At 41.6% G+C, this 21,271-nt stretch overlaps 1 protein-coding gene across 1 annotated transcript; it reads right to left on the bottom strand.

Moving 5' to 3' along the window:
- Positions 1–795: 795 nt before the first annotated feature.
- pitpnb (phosphatidylinositol transfer protein, beta) lies at positions 796–20,467 on the bottom strand. The gene is made up of 12 exons (XM_084383572.1): positions 20,421–20,467; positions 14,680–14,710; positions 13,580–13,725; positions 11,849–11,940; positions 11,617–11,624; positions 9,912–9,986; positions 9,220–9,303; positions 6,429–6,506; positions 6,230–6,334; positions 5,362–5,484; positions 5,053–5,139; positions 796–3,720 (listed from the first exon to the last, which is right to left on the bottom strand). The coding sequence occupies exons 1-11, from the start codon at positions 20,438–20,440 to the stop codon at positions 5,092–5,094; spliced, it is 810 nt and encodes a 269-aa protein (XP_084239698.1). The 5' UTR covers positions 20,441–20,467; the 3' UTR covers positions 796–3,720; positions 5,053–5,091.
- Between the last annotated feature and the right edge of the window lie 804 nt (positions 20,468–21,271).

Here is a 21,271-nt window from a genome sequence, read left to right as displayed (position 1 = left end):
ACGACACAAAAGTCCCACAGAGCCCCTTTAATGACGGGACACGAGACGTCTCACATTTCCCTGAAAAAGTCTGTTCTCATGCAGCGAACTCGCTCACACAAAGTTTCTACTTCACACTTGTTTTAGGCTTCCAGACTCGTTATAACTAATTAAAAATCAGATTTAATAACAGAATCTTTCTTTTGGTGTCGGACTCACATCTGCACCGTGAGGCTCGAACATTAAAGTAGAGAAAATCTAATTTCTGAGAGAGAAGCTGCTGCCAGAGGACAAATTATCCAAAGTCCCGACTGAGCTTCCTCTCAGATCTTCATTCTGAGTCACTTTATTGTGAAAAGCTTCGTCTTAAAAGGTCAAACTGGGACAAAACTGTCATCACTGAACATTACTACGTTAATATTGTTGGAAATAAGTACTTTTTTTTAATGTATTGTTCTTTATTCTATGTTTGCAGCCTCATCTGTAAGTTTAATGAGTTAAAGAGAAAAGTATCTGATAGAATATTCAAACCAGCTGCATGTTAATATTTATTTTGTTATTGTTGTCAGATAAACCAAAAGTTATTTTGAAGAATGTCCTTCTGATGTATTTTGGCTGTGTGTGCTCTTCAGCCACCAAAATAAATGTAATAAATCAAAATTTAAATATCTAATCAGGATCAATATTTATGTGCGCTTCGAGTAAAGTAATCTGGTAAAGATTTTCATGTTTCAGAAGAAATATCTGAGTGTGGAGAAGCGATAAAAAAGCACATTTCAACATAAAATAACAGACACAAACAGGAAGCGGCGCGTCGATTCTCTTATTTGTTCAAATTTATTAGATATTCTGTTATGTTCCATTGTCTAGACCTTCTGTCGCAGCCGGAGCCGCGAAAAAGAAACAAAAAAAGGAACTAATTGTTTTACATTCACTACTAATTCCCCTGAATTTTGCCTTATCAGAAAATCAGAAAATTGAATACACTGTGAATCTTTGTCTTCCAAAAAACAAATAAAAGAAAGAAAAACATCAGAGAAAAAAAAAAAAAAAAACCCAGTAGATTTTGCAAGTGCTTATTCATGATTACAATAAAGAAAAAGAAAAAAAAACAAAACAACAACAGTATTTTGGACTCCATCTGTTCCCTCAGCGCCGATCCCTCCCCTCACAGTCGGACCCTGGCTGGCATCGCTGGTGACGCTACACAACTGTGCATCACGCAGCCCGTTCTAGTGTAACGGGGCGACTCGCCGTCATCGTCAAACTCGCTCAGGCTTTTCACTCCTCGGCAGCGACGCGAGGTCGAGCTGAATCCAGTTTGACTTTGAGGGGGGAAGCCGCCTCCGTTAAAAGGATTTCCCTTCTTGTCTGATGAGCACTGATGTCCTGATCAAACGGAGAATAAACCGAGAGGAAAAGAAAAAAAGGTAAAGAAGAAGAAAAGTGTTGAGCATGCAGATCCAAATCTGGAGGTGTTGTTTCTTTTTTTTTTTTTTTAGTTAAATCTCTCCTCGTGTATGGGTGATATAATGGCTCCATGTCATGCTTGTACAGGTGTGAAACACGTCTGCAGCTCAGAAACGTCCTGCATAGTTTGACACGTCTGTCTCCTAGCTGTACATTCATAAGCATGGATGAGGTACAGTATGAGCAACAACGCGTGGACAGCCTGCTCCACTTCACACACAACACACACTGTCCACAGAGCTGACATCAGCTGCTCCGACGACGACGGCGTAACTCACGTTAAAAGTCACCTCGAGCAGTACAGTATTGAATGATAAGACCTGACGATGCTGAGTAGCGGTGAATATTTCCATTCAAGTCAGTGTTCGTATGTACAGTTTGTCCATTTCTATAATGGGTCTATTATAAAGTACACTTATAACTCTCTTTAAAACCTGTCCAACAATAAACCACGCACAGATAGGTTACGACAAAACCTACACGCTCACGCCCGATCCGATACAACAACGTCTTAATCATAGCTGTAATAACTGCGCTAAGCTACGTCATCATCATATAAAACGTCACAAAATATTTTACCTAGAGCCCGACGGGATCTGATCTGCGTTACGCTCAAAACGAAGATGCTCGCTGTGATAAAACGGCCGCGACCCGGAGACGACGCAGCCAAAAGAAGAAGAAGTGATGCAGGGTGAAGATGCCACCGACTAGATCATCCCACACCGATCTGAACTGCGAAGGTCGAATGTCAAGAAAAAGTTCAGACGCATCAACTCGTACTTTCCTGCAGTTCAGGTAGATGAAAAGCTTTTTGAAAAATCACTATACATGGTGAGAATAGAAAATAAAAACTATACACTCAGACGGCTGCTCAATCCACAACTGCAACAAACATCTGCCTGGACCCATTAGCTCTGTCAGCTGAGAGGAAGCGGTAGTTAAGAGAAAGATATAAAAAAAAAAAAAAACTACCTCGATTCACGTTCATGCACGCAGCGACGCACAGACTCTCATCCTCACTTGTTTTGAGTTTTAGAAAAGAAAAAGGAGAAAAGCTTCTGTGGAGGTTTCCCCCAGTTAAAGCTCGAGAGCGGAGGAGAAAGGACATGCAGCGGCAGCACGAGGCGAGTCCAACGGGCCGCTGGTGGAGCGAGAGCACCGCTCAGGAGCCTCGGTGGTGTTAAGCTGAACGTTCTCCATCTCAGTCCCGAGAGCGACGGTCCTTTAAGAGCGAAGGCAGTTGATAACACAAACAAGCACACGAATGCACACACTAACACACGGGTGTATTGTACAGACTCTCCTAGAGGGCGCCGACCCTCTTCGCTAAATCAACACAAACAATCCACTTGAGCGAAGCTGCATTGCAGCGACTATACACATGCAACGACAGTTTAGTGAGGAGTTGCTGTTGTCCACATGCACTTGTGACGGCGGGGGAGGAGGAGGAAGAGGAAGAGGAGGAGGAGGAGGCCGGCTGTGCACGTCGACATGTGGGACGTTTGTGGTCGGGAACAGCAGCGGAGATTTATCGATCATGCAGGAGCATTAAAATTTTTTGCTTTTGAACCACAAACAGGCGTTTGGAGGAGCCTCAAGATTAAAAACGATAAAAGAAATAAAAATAAAAACATCAGTTTTCCTAAACAACTGCCAGACAGAGGGGACAGTGAGACAAGGGGGGAGGAGATCCAGACAAAATTCATCAGGACAAGAATATAGACAATATTGAGGGGAGAGACAAGGATTAAAGTAGAGACAGACAGTTATAATACAAGGGGGAAGGTCGGGAGATAAATGGTCCAATACCTGCTCGCCATCTGATACCAATTTCTGTGGGAACCTGTTTACTAAAAACATTCTAATTAATTTAAAAGGCTTGACTTTCTGAGTCACGGTTTACACACCTGAATAAAAACAAAGCCCATTGTAATAATCAACTAACAATTACATGTCAGGCAAGTTACGTTCTGTGCAAAGAGTTTTTTTTTTCTTTTTATAATGTATGCAAAACCATGTTTTTTTTTTGTTTTGTTTTCTGAGTGAACGGGAGGCTTGTGATTGGGGTAGGATCTGTACAGTACTGTTAACCAAACTTGTCAAACCCCCCAATGAATCATGTGAGACAGGAAGAGAAGAGAGGCGACGTCAGGGCCACTTCCTCATCGTGGTGGACGTGTCTCTGATGACATCATCATGACAGGGTTTGGTTGATTTGCCTCATTGCTCATGAGCAGCACTGGTGCCTCGAATCGGACCTTTACTACGCAGCTGAGAAACGAGAGAGGAGAAACAAGGTTCAGTGTTCAGTACGGTCATAAAGACTACGAGGATGATTGAAGGATACATCACCCAAAAATTAAAATTCTGTCATAATCTACACATGGAAATTGGGTGAATTCGGTGTTTTGTAGTCCACAAAACTTCTCTGGAGGTCGACCCATCTCTCCTAAACAACTGAAGCAGCTGGAGACTTAAAAACAAAAACATAAAATGGCTCCATACATCTCGTCTCCAGAAGCCCTGAGACCCCAAACTGATTTGAAAAGGTTTCAGTCACATCCTCGACACAAGGTTGAGCTCGTGACGCTAAAAAAAGGCTTTAAATGATGTCTCTTCTTATACATTTGGGATCTGGGGGCTTCCTGAGACTTGGATGACACCAGACGAGATCTTCTTTTGGGTCGTTTTATCAAGTCTCCAGCTGCTTCAGTTGTTTAGCTGCGAAGCTCCAGAAATGTTTTGTGGACTACGAGACTTCACCTGACTTTCCATTGGCACGAAGGTGTGAAGATAATGACTGAATTTGTTTATTTTTGGTTGAACTTAACCTTTAAATGCGTTAATGCCAATAAGCCATGCACATGCAGAACAAAATCAAAAGGGAAACACTTCAGCAAGGCAAATGTTTTATCTTTATTCCCACGATTGCAAAAACATCAGGAGGAAAACGAACTGAAAGCACAGTGAAGACGAGTGAGCGAGCTGCAAGAGAACGTTAAAATGTGAGAAGAGACGAAGGTGAGTCGAAGGAAAATGAGACAAATACAACAGACAACGGCCCCGTTCTTCATTTGTGGCCAACAGAGGTAACTTGATCGGTTCGTTTACGACTCGGATGGTCTGAATTCTCAATTTTCTCGTCGCTTCAAGACATTGTGATGCAGAAATGTTACATATTATATCTTTAAAACAGTCGGTTTCATAACTCATTACAATGTTTTTATTTTAAAAAATCTGCAGGGTTTCATTATAGTTTAATAGTTATTATATGTCAAAGATGCTTCCTGAGTTCAGTGCATTATAACTCAAGATAACTAAATCTAAGCTGAACAAATCAGTTGTCTAACTGCCGGATTAACCTGCCGAGAGGACACAGGATCATTTTTAGCTTCCTAACCACATGTGTAGAACGGAGCCCATGAAATGAAAAAAAAACAAGAGGATTAGGACAGAGAGAAGACACTGTGGTGAAAAGATGTCAAGCACAGAAAGATCTGAAAACAAAAGGGCGAGTTAGACGGCAGCCAGACAGCAGTATTAAGAAAAAGGGTGGAGGACAGTCCATGCAGCGCCACCACCTCCTCCTGTGTTGAGACTTACTCAGCCTGCCTCTAGAGTTTGACCTACAGCGACGGGCCTCTACTCTTCTGTCGCAGAGGTCCCTCGCACATCTCCCTTCTGACGCATCTGATGTGAGATTCAGGAGTAAACAAGTGTTAAATCGAGCAGACACAAGTACGATGTGTCGTCTCCAGCAGGCTGGTCAGAGCAGAACTTATCATAACTTAACAGACAACTTGATTTAATGTGTGAGCTCCTCAGCTTTCACAACACCTGTAAACATTCAATCCACACCACATAAAACGCTCTGTACTCCAGTGTTGTACGTCCGAGAGGAGGGTTCATTACCTCCTCGAGCTCTTTTTGGGTCTCCTCCTCCATCCGCCTGATGTCCTCCATGGTCAAACCCACCCATCTGTCGATCCAGCAGAACAGCTGGCGGTGGAAGTTGGTGAAAATACGCTTTTCTTGCTGTAAAGGAAAGAAAAAGAGCTGTTAGCTGCCTTTAAATTACACAATTAAGATTAAATACACACCAGTAGAACAAAAACTCAGGGGAGGGAACTGATTTGTTTGTGAAGAAGGTTATTTGGGGAAAGATTGAGGAATTGTTGCATCAGTGAATGCTTGAACTTCTTGGAATAGGTCCATATGCATTTTTCCTAATCTCACTTAATCTTTAATCTCACCTACTGCTGTTTCTCATCTCTTCCATCTGCTTCCTCAGTTAAATTTTCTCTCCCCTCTAAATATCAGACACTGAAATGTCTCCCTCTGCTGTCCGATACAGAAACAACACTTAATTGGCGCCCTGAGAGCCTCTAGGAGTGAATGAAAATGATTCAATGTGCTTCACTGACATAATTAACGATACCAACTCTCACCTGACTCCTCCAAGTGTTTAATGATATTTTTGGTGTGACCCCCTCGACTCGCCTGAAGTGATCTTAACAGCACAGGATGTGTAGGAAGCTCATGAGAGTATCATCCACTGAACAACGCTCTCAGCTCTTTCACTGACAGGTTTGTTATGCTGAGGTGTTCCTCAGAGGTTCAGGAAGTCCTGTGTACGTTTTTTATGAACATTGTCGCTGACTGTCACCGTTAATAACGTCGATGATTGGGACTGTGATCATACTGAGGATGGTGCTGTGTTGCGTTTCTCCTCGGGGGGATTGATAAAGCACTTTGCATCTTATCGTATATGATGAATTACCCTCTGGATGAAACCTTCCACTTTGGTTTGCAGTCCCCACCATCTGAACTTGACAGTGACCAGTTTGTATGCACACATGTGAGGACAATCTGTCGACAGCTCGTTCTGTGAAACGGGAGAAAAAAAGGGGGAAACATCACAAAATGTGACGGAGGACAGACAATCGGTGCTTCTCTGCTCCTGTGATGATGTCAGGTACCTTCCAGTCAGGGCTTAGAGGTCCTCTGCCCGTCTTGGCGGAGTGGAAAAGAGCAGGATCTTCTTCTTCCTTGTAGTCCTAAAGAAGAACAAAGGACGGCAGAGCGTTAAGATTATGCAAGAAACCAACTGGAGCCGAGTTACAAGAGCGGGATGGCATCTTATTTGTTCCTGTCACGAGAGTCGAGTGAAGACAGAGTCATCTTAGACTCGCGCTGACTCACTCATAGTAAAGCTGTTTAGTCAGATTTTTGTACTGGGTAACTGCCAAGATTGTATTTTTACTGCATCCCCCCCCCAAATCCCAACCCCCAAGCTCACGGCACACCGTGCTGTTTTAATCCATTCTGTAGGGAAAGGGTGGCGAGGACCTGGAGCAGATGGACATTCAGATTAAGCCTTGGCCTCAACACTGATCCACTTAAGTCATTATAGTAGAGGAGCTGGAAGAGGAAGCGCTGGGACAACTGTGACCCACCTGGATGAAAATGGCTTAATGCCTCCTGTAAGATGTTAAACCTCGGCCAACACGATGGTTTAGGTATTACTGACTGTCAGGTGCCCACGGTGGACTGTTAAGAGGTTTTAAAAGACAGCTGAAAGTTTAATTTTTCAGGGTTTGACATCAAATCAAAATGCTGCCAAAAAACTGATAACCACATCACAGGCTTTTCCCTGTGGCTTATTAAATGCAGTCCAATTGCATTTTCATGCTATTTTCACAAAATTGGACAAATCTGAATTAGAAAATGTGTCTTTTTAAAGATGAAGACACAGATTATAGTGTCATATAAAGATGAATGAATATATAATGCACAGCCTAGAGCTGGTCCATGGACGTGAATAATGAGCCAGCTGCTGGGACAGCGTGACAGCCACAGATTCAGATTCACTGAGAGCTGAAGGAACGCCGTCTGCAAGAGACATTCACCGATTCACGTCACTTTCTTTAACCTTTGCTTGTCTATCAGCTCGTCTCACAAGCTGCAGGTATCTTTTCTTCAAGTCCAACAGTTTGGTTGTTTAGACAGAGTATAGCACAGAGTTTCAGGGCCGGCTCACGATCTGCAGCGATCGTTCCCTTTAGTGTTTATCTTTTGTTATGTGAGACAAATAAACAAGTGAAATGAGAGTATTTTGTCCTTTCTGGCTTTGAAATTTGAAATCTGCTGTTTCATGTTTCCTGGAATTTGTTCTCTGAATGTTTTGGGTCCAGCACAACCTCCTTTTTCAATTATAATAATTATTAAGTGTCACTGCCGTTTGTGATTGTGTTTTTAGGTATTTATTCCTCATTTGTCGGTTGTGTCTGAACAAAGAGCGAGAGAGACGAGCGGACGAACACAAACCCCTCGAAGCAGATCAACGCACAAGTCTGCGGTCTTTTTAACTTTATCGGTGCAGAAGAAGCATCATCGGCTCATCCAGGAACACATCAGATACGATATGAATTCATGGTTATTATAAAGATCAGCTCTACAGTGTGTGTGACTAGAAAAGAGCAGAACTGACAGGTGCGGGATTCGACCTATTGCAGCGTTTCCGCCCTGTGTGTTAAGTGAAACACACTTAAAGTAGAGACGGTATCCGGGGACGCTCGGCCTGACCCGGCTCTCCGTATGCCAGGCCGAGAGTCCCGAAGGAGGCTCTGTGGACCGCTTGTGTCACTGTGAGCAACAGGTAATCAAGAGTGGTATTAAACGATGTGGTGCAGTTACGATGTCATCTGACTGAGCCTGGTGACGAAGGGCGATCTGAAAATGCAACCACCAAAGCTTACATAGTATGTGTCCTCACAACGAGGTTATCGGCATATTGATTCGTAGAAGAGCACAATGAGAGTCTGTTTCTGGACAGGACTTCCCTTGAAATGTGTTTTTTTGGGACGCACCGGTCAAACGGGCACCAGAATGAAATTAAAATTGTGTAGTCGAGGGTTATAAATGCAAAATAACAACATGGAGGCTCCAGCGTCTGAACCAGCCGACTTTTCGCTGCAGCACATTTGAGACGGATGCCTTTCATTCTTTACCTTTCACAGTAAGAGTCTCAGATAAACCAGCATGCACTGCGTCAATGCTTATCAGAGGGGAATAAAATTCGCTTCGACCGTTTCATTAACGGGTCACTCAATAAAATAGCATGTTAGCTAAGTGGGACATACAGTACTGCAAGTCATTATCAGTTGATGTTACTGGTACTGTAAGAGGAGGTCCTTTAATCTGATGCAATTTTGGAGAACAAGTCAAAGTCAGACCTGTTTAATAGTCACTGTTTTATAATAAACCTACAACTGATTGTTTACGCTGTATTTTATAGTTCCTAGAAGGAAAGTCAGGATCAGCAGGTCAAAACCAGAACTGGACCAGAGATAATTGCAATTGGTACGTCTCTTATGTGTGTTTCGTAGCTCGGGGAAGTCATAATAATGACGTTAGAGAGGAGAACAGTAAATGTTGTGATCCTCCTGTGCAACAGTTCCTTCTTTGATAACTTTATAATCTCATTTAAATATTCAATACCAGGCCAGCTTCAAGCTTGTAATATAACTGAGGTATTTCATCTGTTACGTGAGGCTTTATGGATGATGACTGTGGATAAATAAAGTACAATACATACATACAACCTGTATGACCACACTCCTCCTCAGGGTGGAGACATCCTGCCAAGTACCAACACCTGCTCATCAGGCTTATTCTCATCACAGCTGATGCACCAACACAATGCATCTTTGTTTAGTGGTTTGAAAAAAGGCCCGTAAAGACCAGTCGCACGGTCGTAGTCAAACTCACCCCAGGGGCCACTTCGTCTTTGCTTGCAATATCTATGGGAACCACCTCCACAGACCTCCATGTCTGCTCGTCGAGGTCGTGGACCTGATGATAAAGAGGAAGACAAGCCGGTAAACCTCAGCTGACAGGGACAACAAGGGACTCTTTGTTTCTTATTCAAATCTGTGTTGAGTCTGAAACAAATGAGATTCAAATGGACAAGCACACAGGTGTTTTACCTTGACCCTTATTCTCTTGCATGTGCATCAACTTGCTCACCTCATGAGGCAGCAGAAGATGGAGGTGTATAGTTTGACGGGGCAGGGAAGGTCTAATGAAAATGCTTTTACATTGCATTGTGGGAAATGTAGGATCCAGTGATTCGGGGGTATGGACTAAGAGTCAGGATATCTCTGCCTCTGCTGCTTCAATTTACTTTCGAACAGAATTCACTTCACTTTGTTTATTTTAAAAGCTGTTCATGGGTTTGTACAAAGTTTGTTAAAATGCAGAATTTAAAACCAATATGTTTCCAGGGTTAGGAATGTGCTTGAACTGTCAAAAATGCTTGATTTTCAACATAATCTGGCGTTTCATCAACACAATCTCCCGTATAAACCAAGAACCTTTTCTCTTGTTGTTATTTGTTTTTTGTCTGTCAATAATTAATAAATCATGACCAAAATATTCATAAAAGCTCTTCCTGTACTTACATTTTCTATTGTTCCCATGTCAGGTTTGTGCCACGTCTCGATCTTTATCATAAAGTCGTCCTTCATGTACTCATTCTGAAAAGCAGGAGAAAAACACACACAGATTTAACGAGGGGGGCGATGAATACGTGGCCTTTATTTTCAACAAGGGAACGACTCTGCCAAATTGCAAACTTCTAATCAATACTGATAAACCAGCTGCTACTGCTGAACTGAATGGTAACAGCTGATCTCAGCCGGCACAAACAGCAAAGAGGACACCATGAATGGAGGATTCTGAGAGATGTACTTAAACCCTACAGCTCAATCCAATTAACTAATCAGACGTTTAGACAGAAACACACTAGAGATGCTGCACATCTATTTTTAACCATTACAACAGCAGGTAGCCTGCAGGTAAATGTCAGAGACGGATAGTGGTGACGATTATACGCGTTACACATCAGTGAAAGTCTGCTGCATATATCCAGTTGAAGGCCAAATCATACCAGAATTTAAAAACGCAATAACTTTCACATCGAATTTGTTGAACTTTGACGTGCACGCTTGAACCATTAAACAAGAGCAAGTCACCTTGACGGTGCTGATCTTTGAGGGAACAGAGAGCCAGAGAGGCCAAAAAAAGAAGAAACTATTGTAAATTATTATCTGTGCTGCACCACCGACTTTGATTTAACCTCCTCTGGGGGGATATAGACAGCTCCACAGTTACACAACAGGACTCGATGGTACAAATATGTCCCTTGAGGAAATTGTGTTTATTGCCGTCCCGTTAGAAATCTTTGAAGAGTCTTTTCCTCTCTTCAGTAACCCTTCATTGAATTACAATCCCGAGAACAAAACGGTCCAGGACAAAAAAAAATACAAAGAAGCGCAGAGAGCTTTTGTGGGTATAAAGTGAGGCATTTTCTAACCTGGAGATCACGGCAACTGCAATTGTTAATGAGGTATAACTTCAGGCAAAGTCAAAAAGCATTGTTAAAACTTTGGTCGTATTATTTGGTCATATTAATTATCATCCACTCACGTTAATCAGCATGCAGCTCTCATTTCACTACAGCTGCGAGAACTATCAAAAGCCAAGTTCACTGCCTGCGATCTGTTGAGCAGAACAGCCTCATGGAAATGATTTACAGTTCTTCATTGTGTAGACAAATTTAATTTGTTAAAGCAAGTCATTTGGTGTTTTCAAACCCATTCTGTGAAGCTGAGACGGGTTATTATGTGAGCGGCCAGAGTCTGCAGGCTTCTGTAATACCCACGCAATGTTAGATATAGTAATAACTTGATTTATGTTTAAAAATAACAACATTTCTTTATTTTTACTTCAGCAGCACTTGAAACATTATGCAATGTGCATCTATTAAGCCCCTATCAGTGTGATTTCAGTGTGTTTTTCACGGTGCATGCACAAACAGCTGTTGCACATGTTTTAAGAAAGTCAACTGAAGAACAACATCTTTTCTTAATATATTCGAGTGAGTTTAATTTAAACAAGTTATTCTGAATTTGAGGAGTTGTGACTGGTGCTAGCATGTTCCCGGCTGGCTCCAGAGTTAGTGGTTTACTTGCCAGCCGTAGCAGTTCATCTGCTAGACCTTCACAAAGCAATACTTCACTAAGACGTGCAGGTGAATTTCTAGCATTTAACTTTCTGGTGTGATCGGACCTGAGAAGACTTTAAAAGTTTAAAATAACAACTCACCGTCACAACTGCAGAGGGAGGAGGGAAAAAGAGAGAGAAAAGAAAAAATGAGCATCAGTATCTTTGATAAAACACTTTGATGCATATAGAAAAAAACATAACTGCAATAACATGCATAAAGATTTAAATGAGGCCATGATTACATGCAACCATGGTCATGAATGCTTGTCACATCACACAGCGGTCAAAAGACACCGAGTAGGAATTGATTTCATCTTCAGCGTGAACTCACTTGTGCGACAGTACGGGTAGGCGTTCCAGGCCTTTTCGTGAAAAACTAATGCTCCCTCTGGTGCAATCATCTTCACAAACCCTGGGACTTTACTGCAGTGAGAGAAAAACAAGTCACACAATCATGTCCACGGTGGAGAAATAAACATACAAAAGGTCTGGAGGAGATAAAAATGACAATTTAGAGCTAAATTGAAACCTTTTTTAATTCTATGACTCTAGCTGAAATGAATGGTTCCCTTTTGTTGTTGGTGTTACAGAGCCGAAGGAACTGAAGCTCCTTTTTCCTGAAATATCAAAGAGCCAGTCACACAATATACAGAGGGTGGACAAAATAAAAGGAAACACCTGACAAGGAGTCTTCAGTTCTCTTGGTGCTGCTGCACACACATTCTGTTTGTAGTTTGGTCATTAAAAGTGTTTTTGAGAGATGAAAAGACTCGACTTTGCTCCTTCAAGTTCCCGTTTTGTTGCCATCTCAGTTTGGCGAAGCCCTGAAAGGTGTCTGACTTTATCGAACTACTGTTGAATTTGATTGGCCGAGTTTATGGAGATGATCCATCTTGAAGTATGGAGAACTTCATGCAGGACCGGTGTTTGTTCTGTAAGGTAAAGCTGCTTCGGTAAAATGGCTGCTTGTTTTGGCTGCTGAGCAACCGTGCAGAGTAGAAGCACCTAATGTCTCCATTCACATGGCTGCCAATACATTTTCTCCATCAAATTTAATGGCTGGCAACAGCGATGGTATGTTAACAGTTTCCTGCGATCCAAACAAACACATCCAGATGAAGGTCAGAAGCAGCGCTGTGGGTTTTATGTGCTTTACCTACTCTGGTTAGTTGTTTGGGGCGTTGGTGAAATGTGATGGCAGTGACATAAATGCCTGCTTTGTGAAGCGTGTATTTATAAATCATAAATATTTCTAAGCACCAGTTGGTGACACTGGTATTTATGGTTGTCACGAAGGTGTTACCTCAATATTTATGTGGTATATTGAGGCTGCCGGTGTTTACCTGTCTCTCCATCCCGATCAGTGTGAGATAGGGGATGGAGACTGTATGGCACATGCTTTTTCTTCAAAGCTAACGGCGGTAACTATATCAAGGCTCAACAATAAGGACTGACAGATTGCCCAAGGCAAGTAAAATGCCAGGTCAAGGAGATGGTTGATGAAGGAATGAGCCATCTCACTTCTCTTCCATCTCTGTTCAGAGTTGCACATGTGCAGTCGGGCAATCACGTTGAAAAGGTGGTGGGTAGAGACGTTTATGAGCTGAAGTGAAAGCGAAAATTTTAAATGACCCTTCCTAAATCCCGGACAGTTTCACTCTGCGCTCGAACAATAGTTGAGTAAGCTTTGTATCCAGATGAACATCGTTCAACTTGCCCCTTCCCCGTTAAACTTCTGTGCTCTGTGTGTTGGGTTTGTCTATGTTGTAAAGAAAACGAGTAAAAGATGTTACTGGGACAGTGGGCAGTTAGCTTATGTTGGCAAAATGCAAGCTAAGCTTTAGCTACATCAAGAAGAGATAGCCTAATGTTCATAAAAAGATAACATGAATATGTCCCTCCACTGCATACGGTAGTGGCCTCTTGAAGCTAACTTAAGTCTTTGTTGTTATTTGATAAGCGCAAGTGATACGTTTCCATTATTTTGTCCACCCCATGAACATGTGACTCAACTCACTTTACTTTCTCTGGGACTTTGTGAGAGTTGCTTTCAAAGACTTGCCTCTTTAGATGGTATATTTTATGCGTGTACTGTCCCTTCTCGCCATCCTTCTCGTAAGGTTCGTTCTTCAGCACCTCGATGCCTTCTCCTCCTCCGGTCTCATTCTTGCTGGCCTCAGCCACAGAGAACAGCTGCCCTACTTGATACTGGGAGGAATGGGAAAGAGACAAGAAGACACAGTCTGAACATACAGCCTTAAACTGCTGGGACAAATCCTGAGATTATAAGTCCCTGAAGCCAAAGTGCTTAGAGGATGCAGCACCACTAAACATTTCTAGAAGCTACACAGGAAATTAACTACTCGGCCCAGATCTCCCCTCTTTCTCACATGTATTAATGCATAAACAAATCTCTAGGAAAAAGTTAAATTACCACATTAAAATCCTTAAAAAGGCTTCAACAATGGCTGACTTCACAAAGCCTATAACCATGTTTTCCCACAGTCTACAGGTCAGATAATCTTTGAATGAACTCTGCGCCCTGATTGGGCCTCAGAGGAGAGGTTTTCATATAGGATATGAAATCTTAACTGCTTTTGACTAACAAAGCGATCTCTGGTTGTGTTTTTTTCCCACCAAAAACCTTTTATTTAAGAACAAACAACGCAGCTATTTCTCATTAAAACTAAATGCCCTAACTGCCAGCCACAACATTTCCCCCCCCTCTGAGTAGAGAAGGCTCTGAAATGGTGCCAATGTATGATGTGGACGGATATCACAATGAGTTCGGGGCACACTCAATAAAAATGTGTCTGGTTTTAAGGGTAGATGGAGAACAATCGCCCCAAAAAAAAACTGGGCACAAAAAATATGATTTCTATTAAGAGCAAGATGACGAAGAGATTTAAAGGCCGAGCTCAGCGCCCGGTCCAGTTCTCTCTACAAACACCGCCACCAGCCTGTCACACCAACACCACAGCTCCCTAACAAAGGCTATTTTGTCTCAGTATGTGAGGCTTTCTGAGCGCAGGAGGAAATACACATGAAACTGTGACTCATGTGCTGTAAATGTCATACATGTTGTATTGGATTCAAACAATATTTGATTAAAAATGATCTCATGTAATATCAAAGAGCATAACGGAGATTAATGATACTCACCTCTTCCACAGAGACTGGCAACACTACACGGCTGAGAGAGGGGGAACAAGGGAGAGGCGGGGCAGGAAGTGGAGAGAGAAACAAACAAGTTACTCATATTTGTTTGGAAGAGATGTGTGAATGTGAAGCACAGGTTAAAGGTTTTGAGCAGTATATGGTTGAGTCAGTGTCAGTGTCAGTGTCAGTGTCTCCTTTTGACACTCAAAGAAATATTCCTGTGACCTGACAAAGATGGGAAAGCGTTAAGTTGTGGGTAAACTTTACTCTGACCATCTTTGGGTAAAGAATGAAGTGGCCCTGTGCTGAAAGAGGGAAATGTGTCTCCCAGTCTGAAGGTTGAAACTTTGCTTTAGTCCCCAAACGATGGTCATTTGGAGATAACACATGTCGTCGGTGTAACCCGATTATAAAGCAGCAATAATTACTCGTAATTAAGGAACACGGCTTATGTAAGACAGCAGAGTGACTGTGTATTTTCTGCAAAACAAAGACATAAATGAAATATGAATTAATGCACAAGGAGGCAAAACAAAATGGTTTCCTAAATGATGAGATTATTTTATCAGGATAATCAAAATATTAGCACAGATTTTCATTTCCAATGCAAGAATCCTGCCCTGAGAAAAGTGTAATACTAAATGTTTTTCTGCAGAGTCATTCTTATGTTCAGTTTTGGGCGGTAGCTGTGAAATGTATCCAGTATATTGTGTCAACACAACATGCTTGTATCAACAACAAATAACTTTTACAATAGCGATGATTCAGTTACAAACTAGAGCAGCATCTCTAAACAGAGCTTCATTATGCTCAGCCTATATACGGACATCACAGCTTATTTATGGCACGAAGGGATCCACTGAACAGACACACAGTAAAAGGCACTTTCTCCCCTGTAGTTTCGGGCCCCGTCAGGCGGCACCTCCTCCTCTCACACTTCATAAAAATCCTCTGCTGAGATTGGCAGATTCAGCACCCCACCCTCAACCTAAACATGAACTGATTGATAAAGCTTGCTGGGGGTTGGTGCGCACTGTGCAGGCTGAAAATATGCAGCTGACACGCTGGGTTCGGGCAGAAAGGGTCTACAATGTAAACAACTTGAACGCCGTTATAATACAGAGTATTTATAGCCGAGAGAATTAACGGTAATACACAGACTGAAAAATCATGACGGCACGTACTGATGATGTGGCCTTAAAATAAAACCATGAAGTGTTAAGGCTGTATCACAATACATGTATCACTTAACTGTAATTCAGCCTTTAAAACCAGGAAAAGACAACACTTATCACAATATAACCTTTTAGTCATACCCTATTAACGACGTAACATCAATATACTGGTAAGGATCGTACGGGCACAGGGCTATAAAGACTTTTTGATGGAGGTGACTAAAAAGAAACTACTGAAATCTACTGAAAAACAATCTGGCAACTATAATCAATTAATGAGATTTTTTTTTTCTGGCAAAAACACAAAAGATATTCATAGTTTCCAGCTTCTCAATTTTTTAAGGATTTTCTGCATTTTTATGTCATTGTAAACTGAATACCTTTTCAGTTTTGGACTGGTTGTCAGACAAAACAAAACATCTTGGGCTTCAGGAGACCGTGACGCAAATGTTCCTGTATTTACAAACATTTTAATTTTAAGTTTATTGTTAAATTGTTAAATATCCGCTCATTACGTACGTATCTTTTCCAGCGTGGTTATGTGTATAATCTGTCTACTGGGAATATCGGCCAATGTTTCGATGTCACCATTTTTGTACTCCCTAATATATCGGTATCAACATCAGCCCCTAAAAATCCAGTACCAGGCTCCAATTAAAAGCAACCACACAACATAAATATAATGTTGCTTGTGAGTGGGGGCTCCATGGATCAGGCGCACCACGTCGATGCTCTACCAGATTGAGATCTGGGGAGTCTGAGGGCCACGTGTATAAAACCTTCCACGATAAATACATTTTTCAAAGACGCGTTCAGATTTTAGCACCGACGGTCGTGTAACTGGAGGAACAATGAAGCACGACTGGAAAAACAAAAGGCAGAGTGCAGTGTTTGTGGTTTTGGCTCATCCTGGTTAGTGGCTTTGGTAACAAAGAGAAATTAGCATGTCGGCTCTGGTGAAATGTACAAAAGCATCCGCTGCGTGAGACTGAAGCAGATCAATCACACTGAGTTTTCACTGAGAAGCCTCACACCTGTTAATTTCCCTCAATATCTTCGATTAGACTGAGGTGAGACATTAATCAGTGAAATCGAAACAGATACTTTGTGTTTTCCAGAACCGTTGTCGCATCAGTTTCATTTTACTGGAAAGAGGGGGAAGGATGAAAACCATTTGTGTTTTGCTTCTACATGAAATCCAAACAACCACAAATTTGGCTTGAATTATGTCTCAATGCCCAACTACTGAGATGACATCAGAGAGGATCTGGTTCCCTTCAGCTTCAGGTGTGTTAATGATTCATCAGTTATTGATTGCTCACCGTTAAGGCACTGAACGTGCTGCTGTGTGAGGAAAATTGGCCCATGTCAGTTGTTTAAACATTCATGGAGGGAAAAACACACATAATATAATGCGGTCATTACTGAAAATTGCTGGCAATCTGCATCCTTAGACTTCATTATACGCTCAAATTAACTGTGTTTACACTCACAAACACTCAGTGACGATGCAGAGCAGGGGCAGTGGCAGCACAGACCAGGTTTGCACTGGTAATAGCTTTGTTGGATTATACAGGACAAAGCTATTTGTACAATTCGACAAAGGCTGACCAGTTCAAGTGGTCTGGTAGTCGAGGTGACCTCTAGTTATGCAAGATCCATTATAAGCCCACTGTGTGCCTCTGCAGACACCACAAACACCTGCAGCTCAGGTACTGTGATGCTTGAACACAGAGAGGTGAGTCAGTCTGTCTCATAGTTTGAATCCTGAGCTGCTGGATTAAAAGTTCTCGTTGCTTTAACTGACACGACGACGGCGACCCCAACCATTAAATTAATCTCACCAGCAGAGAGATCATTTGACTGGAAACACACCATTACCTGCAGACTTAATGCACCTACATGTAACGTTACTCTGTAAATCATAACCAAAGTTTAGTTTCACAATGCTGATAAGAACTCTCCTGCACATTATTATGTAAGTGGTGCATTTTATAGTACTCACAAGTAGGTTAAGCAGGTTACAATGTCCATATTGGCTGTATAGTGTACATATTGGACTCACTATGAAAAAGAGAAATATCTTGCAATGTTTATCTTCTTAAGCACACAGGTAATCACTTTTGATTTCTGCCTCAGGGACCAGACACACCAGCGCAAAAGACCAACAGCAATCTAACTGGTTTGTTCTAGTTGCTCAACTGGCCGAAAAGCCACCAACAAGGGCCGACTGGTGCCAACAGTGTGGGACACATCGCAAAAACGACAGCCACAGATGTTCACCGGCTGTCGGCCTGGTGTGTCGGGGCCCTAAATGACACAATGAAGTTGAATCAGTAAACAAAAACTAATTATTTTTCACTTTCCCAAGATGGTATTTACTGCACAGCTTTTCATATCAGAGTGTTCTCATTGATGGGGAAACTCCCGTCAAGATGTAAGAGCTCACACACTTCATAGATACGCCAGACAAAATCAGAATGAGGCATCACTAACAACACAAGCACACAGATAACCATGGTGTGTTGACAGAGCTCTCTCTCTCCCAGATGCCTTAGATTATTCACTTCTAAATGTGTGCAGTAAGAAAACCAATTGGCAACGCTAATGGCGAGTGGACCTTTCTCTTGGAGATGTAGGCCTACACAGTCAGTGCTGTTTTGGATTAGCAAACTGATCAATATGTTTTCCATCTACAATATTATTTTCTGAATATGATGAGCTCCTTTCAAGCAAGATGGCTGCTCTTATTAACTGGTAGCTGTCATGACAGTTACAACTGGAGCGTGATTTGATCGGAAGGTTTGCTTATTGATTATATTGGGAGCAAGATGGTTCATATATTGTTACATACCGATTAGAGAGAAGGTCAAGGGCACATATACATCACCTCAGCTCAATATTCACCTTTTAAACTGGCTTTAAGCAGACTTGTATAATCTTATATGTTGTGGCCACAATCATACGGATTATATTTATTATTCTGTGTGATTCATTTGTTTTATTTCTTACCTTCAAAGTCATCTTTTTTTGATACTAACAGCAAACACTGCGCTTTCTCATTTTCCATGACTAATCTACAGGAAATGCCTGTCTATTATTACATAATTTAGTCTGTTATGAGGTTTCTTTCATCATGGGAGTCTGTTGTCTGAGTGACATGCAGAATCTGCATTCACAGCAAACCACAACCACCTCGTTATAATTATAACACTGCAATGTCACTTTTCTTTACCAATATCAGCAGCCCTTCATTGTAGTTGTATTACTGTTATGCATGCATTTTTTTTAAAGCTTGTTGTAACTGTCTGAATAATAATGCAAAACAAAATAAGTTATTATTGTATCATTATCATTATAACATGGCCATGTGCAGATATCTCAGCTGTAGAAACACACAACTCCTGTCACAGTAAAGCTTTAAACATATTTTCTACAAGCGTGCAGACATGATAACATCTCAGATTGAACTGACAGACAAAAACCTTGCTACATCTATCTGTTGTTTATAAAGCACACAGTCTGTTGAGCAGATTGTTCTTGCTCTGATTTAAGTTAACACTGCTGCTGAGTGTACACAGCCGAGGACAGGGGAGTGGCTACAACAGGTACCGTTATCTGTAGCGGATACAGGTTAGCAACCAAGTGAAAGCGAGCTTTGCTATGAATACAGTGTGGACAAAAAACGACCACGACAAAGTCCCAACACAACATGTATGAATATATAGGCAGCATTGTGATTGTTTTACAGAGGCAGCTTCACTCTTGAGTTAGTATTAGCCGCCCAGTTAAAGGGCTAACTATGTAATGCTAGCGCCAACAAAGTAAAAGCAAAGTAGTTAGTCCTTCCACAACCTCGAGCTAGCTTGAAGGGTACAACTGCTGTGTGGTGTACGGGCCAATGTTGGAGGATTATTCCTGCCGAGCTCCGTGTTAGCATCGAGGTTACGTCTGTTAGACCGGCTACAACTTAGCAGTTAGCTAATGTTAGATGTGTGCTTTACAAATGAACTCCGTTGTCAGAAAATTGTCATGCTAGCAGCTAGCCGGCTGCTACAGCTAACTTAGCCAGCTAGCATTAATGGTAAATCCGTCGGAGAAGGAACCTTAATCTGTCACTCACGGGGACCAAAGCTTAACATAACGGGCACTTTAGCGGCACAACACGCCGCTAAATGGCTAACTACGTTAATGGTGGTCATTAATTCAACTATCAAAGTCGCATTAACTAACCGAATATGCATATTATTTGTGTGTAACCAGTGCAGCCTTTTTATGTAACTCATTTTCATTAAGAAGCTAATTATCCCCTCTGCCGCTACAACTCAGTAGCTAGCGTTAGCATGCACTAGCAACGCCTAAAAAAGACCGGTGTGGTGTCCGGTTGTCCACGTCCTGATCCACCCCGCTCAAAGCTGCCTTTTTACGGGCTCCGTGACAGTGAAATCCAGCGAACGACAGCGTTAAACGGTACATACATGTCTACTCTCCAGCAACACGCTCTCGGATAGACGAAAATGTCCCTGTAAATGTGCCAAAAGACATTTTTAAAAAACACTTCAGACTCACTATTCCTTGATGAGCACCATCTTCGTCACCCGGGCTGCGCATGCGCGCTGAGGCTCGTCATCAGAAAGAATTATCAACAAGTTCGTTCCGCCCTCCGGAAGCGATGTGATTGGCTGAAAAACCTCAGCTTCTTCCTCCGGTGACACACTGAGATGATATACTGTGATATACTGTGATATACATGTACTGTGATATACATACTGTGATATACTGTGATATACATGTACTGTGATATACATACTGTGATATACTGTGATATACATGTACTGTGATATACTGTGATATACTGTGATATACATGTACTGTGATATACATACTGTGATATACTGTGATATACATGTACTGTGATATACTGTGATATACTGTGATATACATGTACTGTGATATACTGTGATATACATGTACTGTGATATACATACTGTGATATACTGTGATATACATGTACTGTGATATACATGTACTGTGATATACATACTGTGATATACTGTGATATACATGTACTGTGATATACATGTACTGTGATATACTGTGATATACATGTACTGTGATATACATACTGTCATATACTGTGATATACATGTACTGTGATATACTGTGATATACTGAGATATACATGTGCTGTGATATACATACTGTGATATACTGTGATATACTGAGATATACATGTACTGTGATATACATGTACTGTGATATACATGTACTGTGATATACTGTGATATACTGTGATATACATACTGTCATATACTGTGATATACATGTACTGTGATATACTGTGATATACTGAGATATACATGTGCTGTGATATACATACTGTGATATACTGTGATATACAGTGATATACTGAGATATAC

This window comes from Pagrus pagrus, assembly GCF_965226575.1.
Source record: "Pagrus pagrus genome assembly, chromosome: 19".
NCBI lineage: Eukaryota > Metazoa > Chordata > Actinopteri > Spariformes > Sparidae > Pagrus > Pagrus pagrus.
Note: the sequence above shows the minus strand (reverse complement) of the source record. Positions and strands in the feature narration are given on the sequence as shown.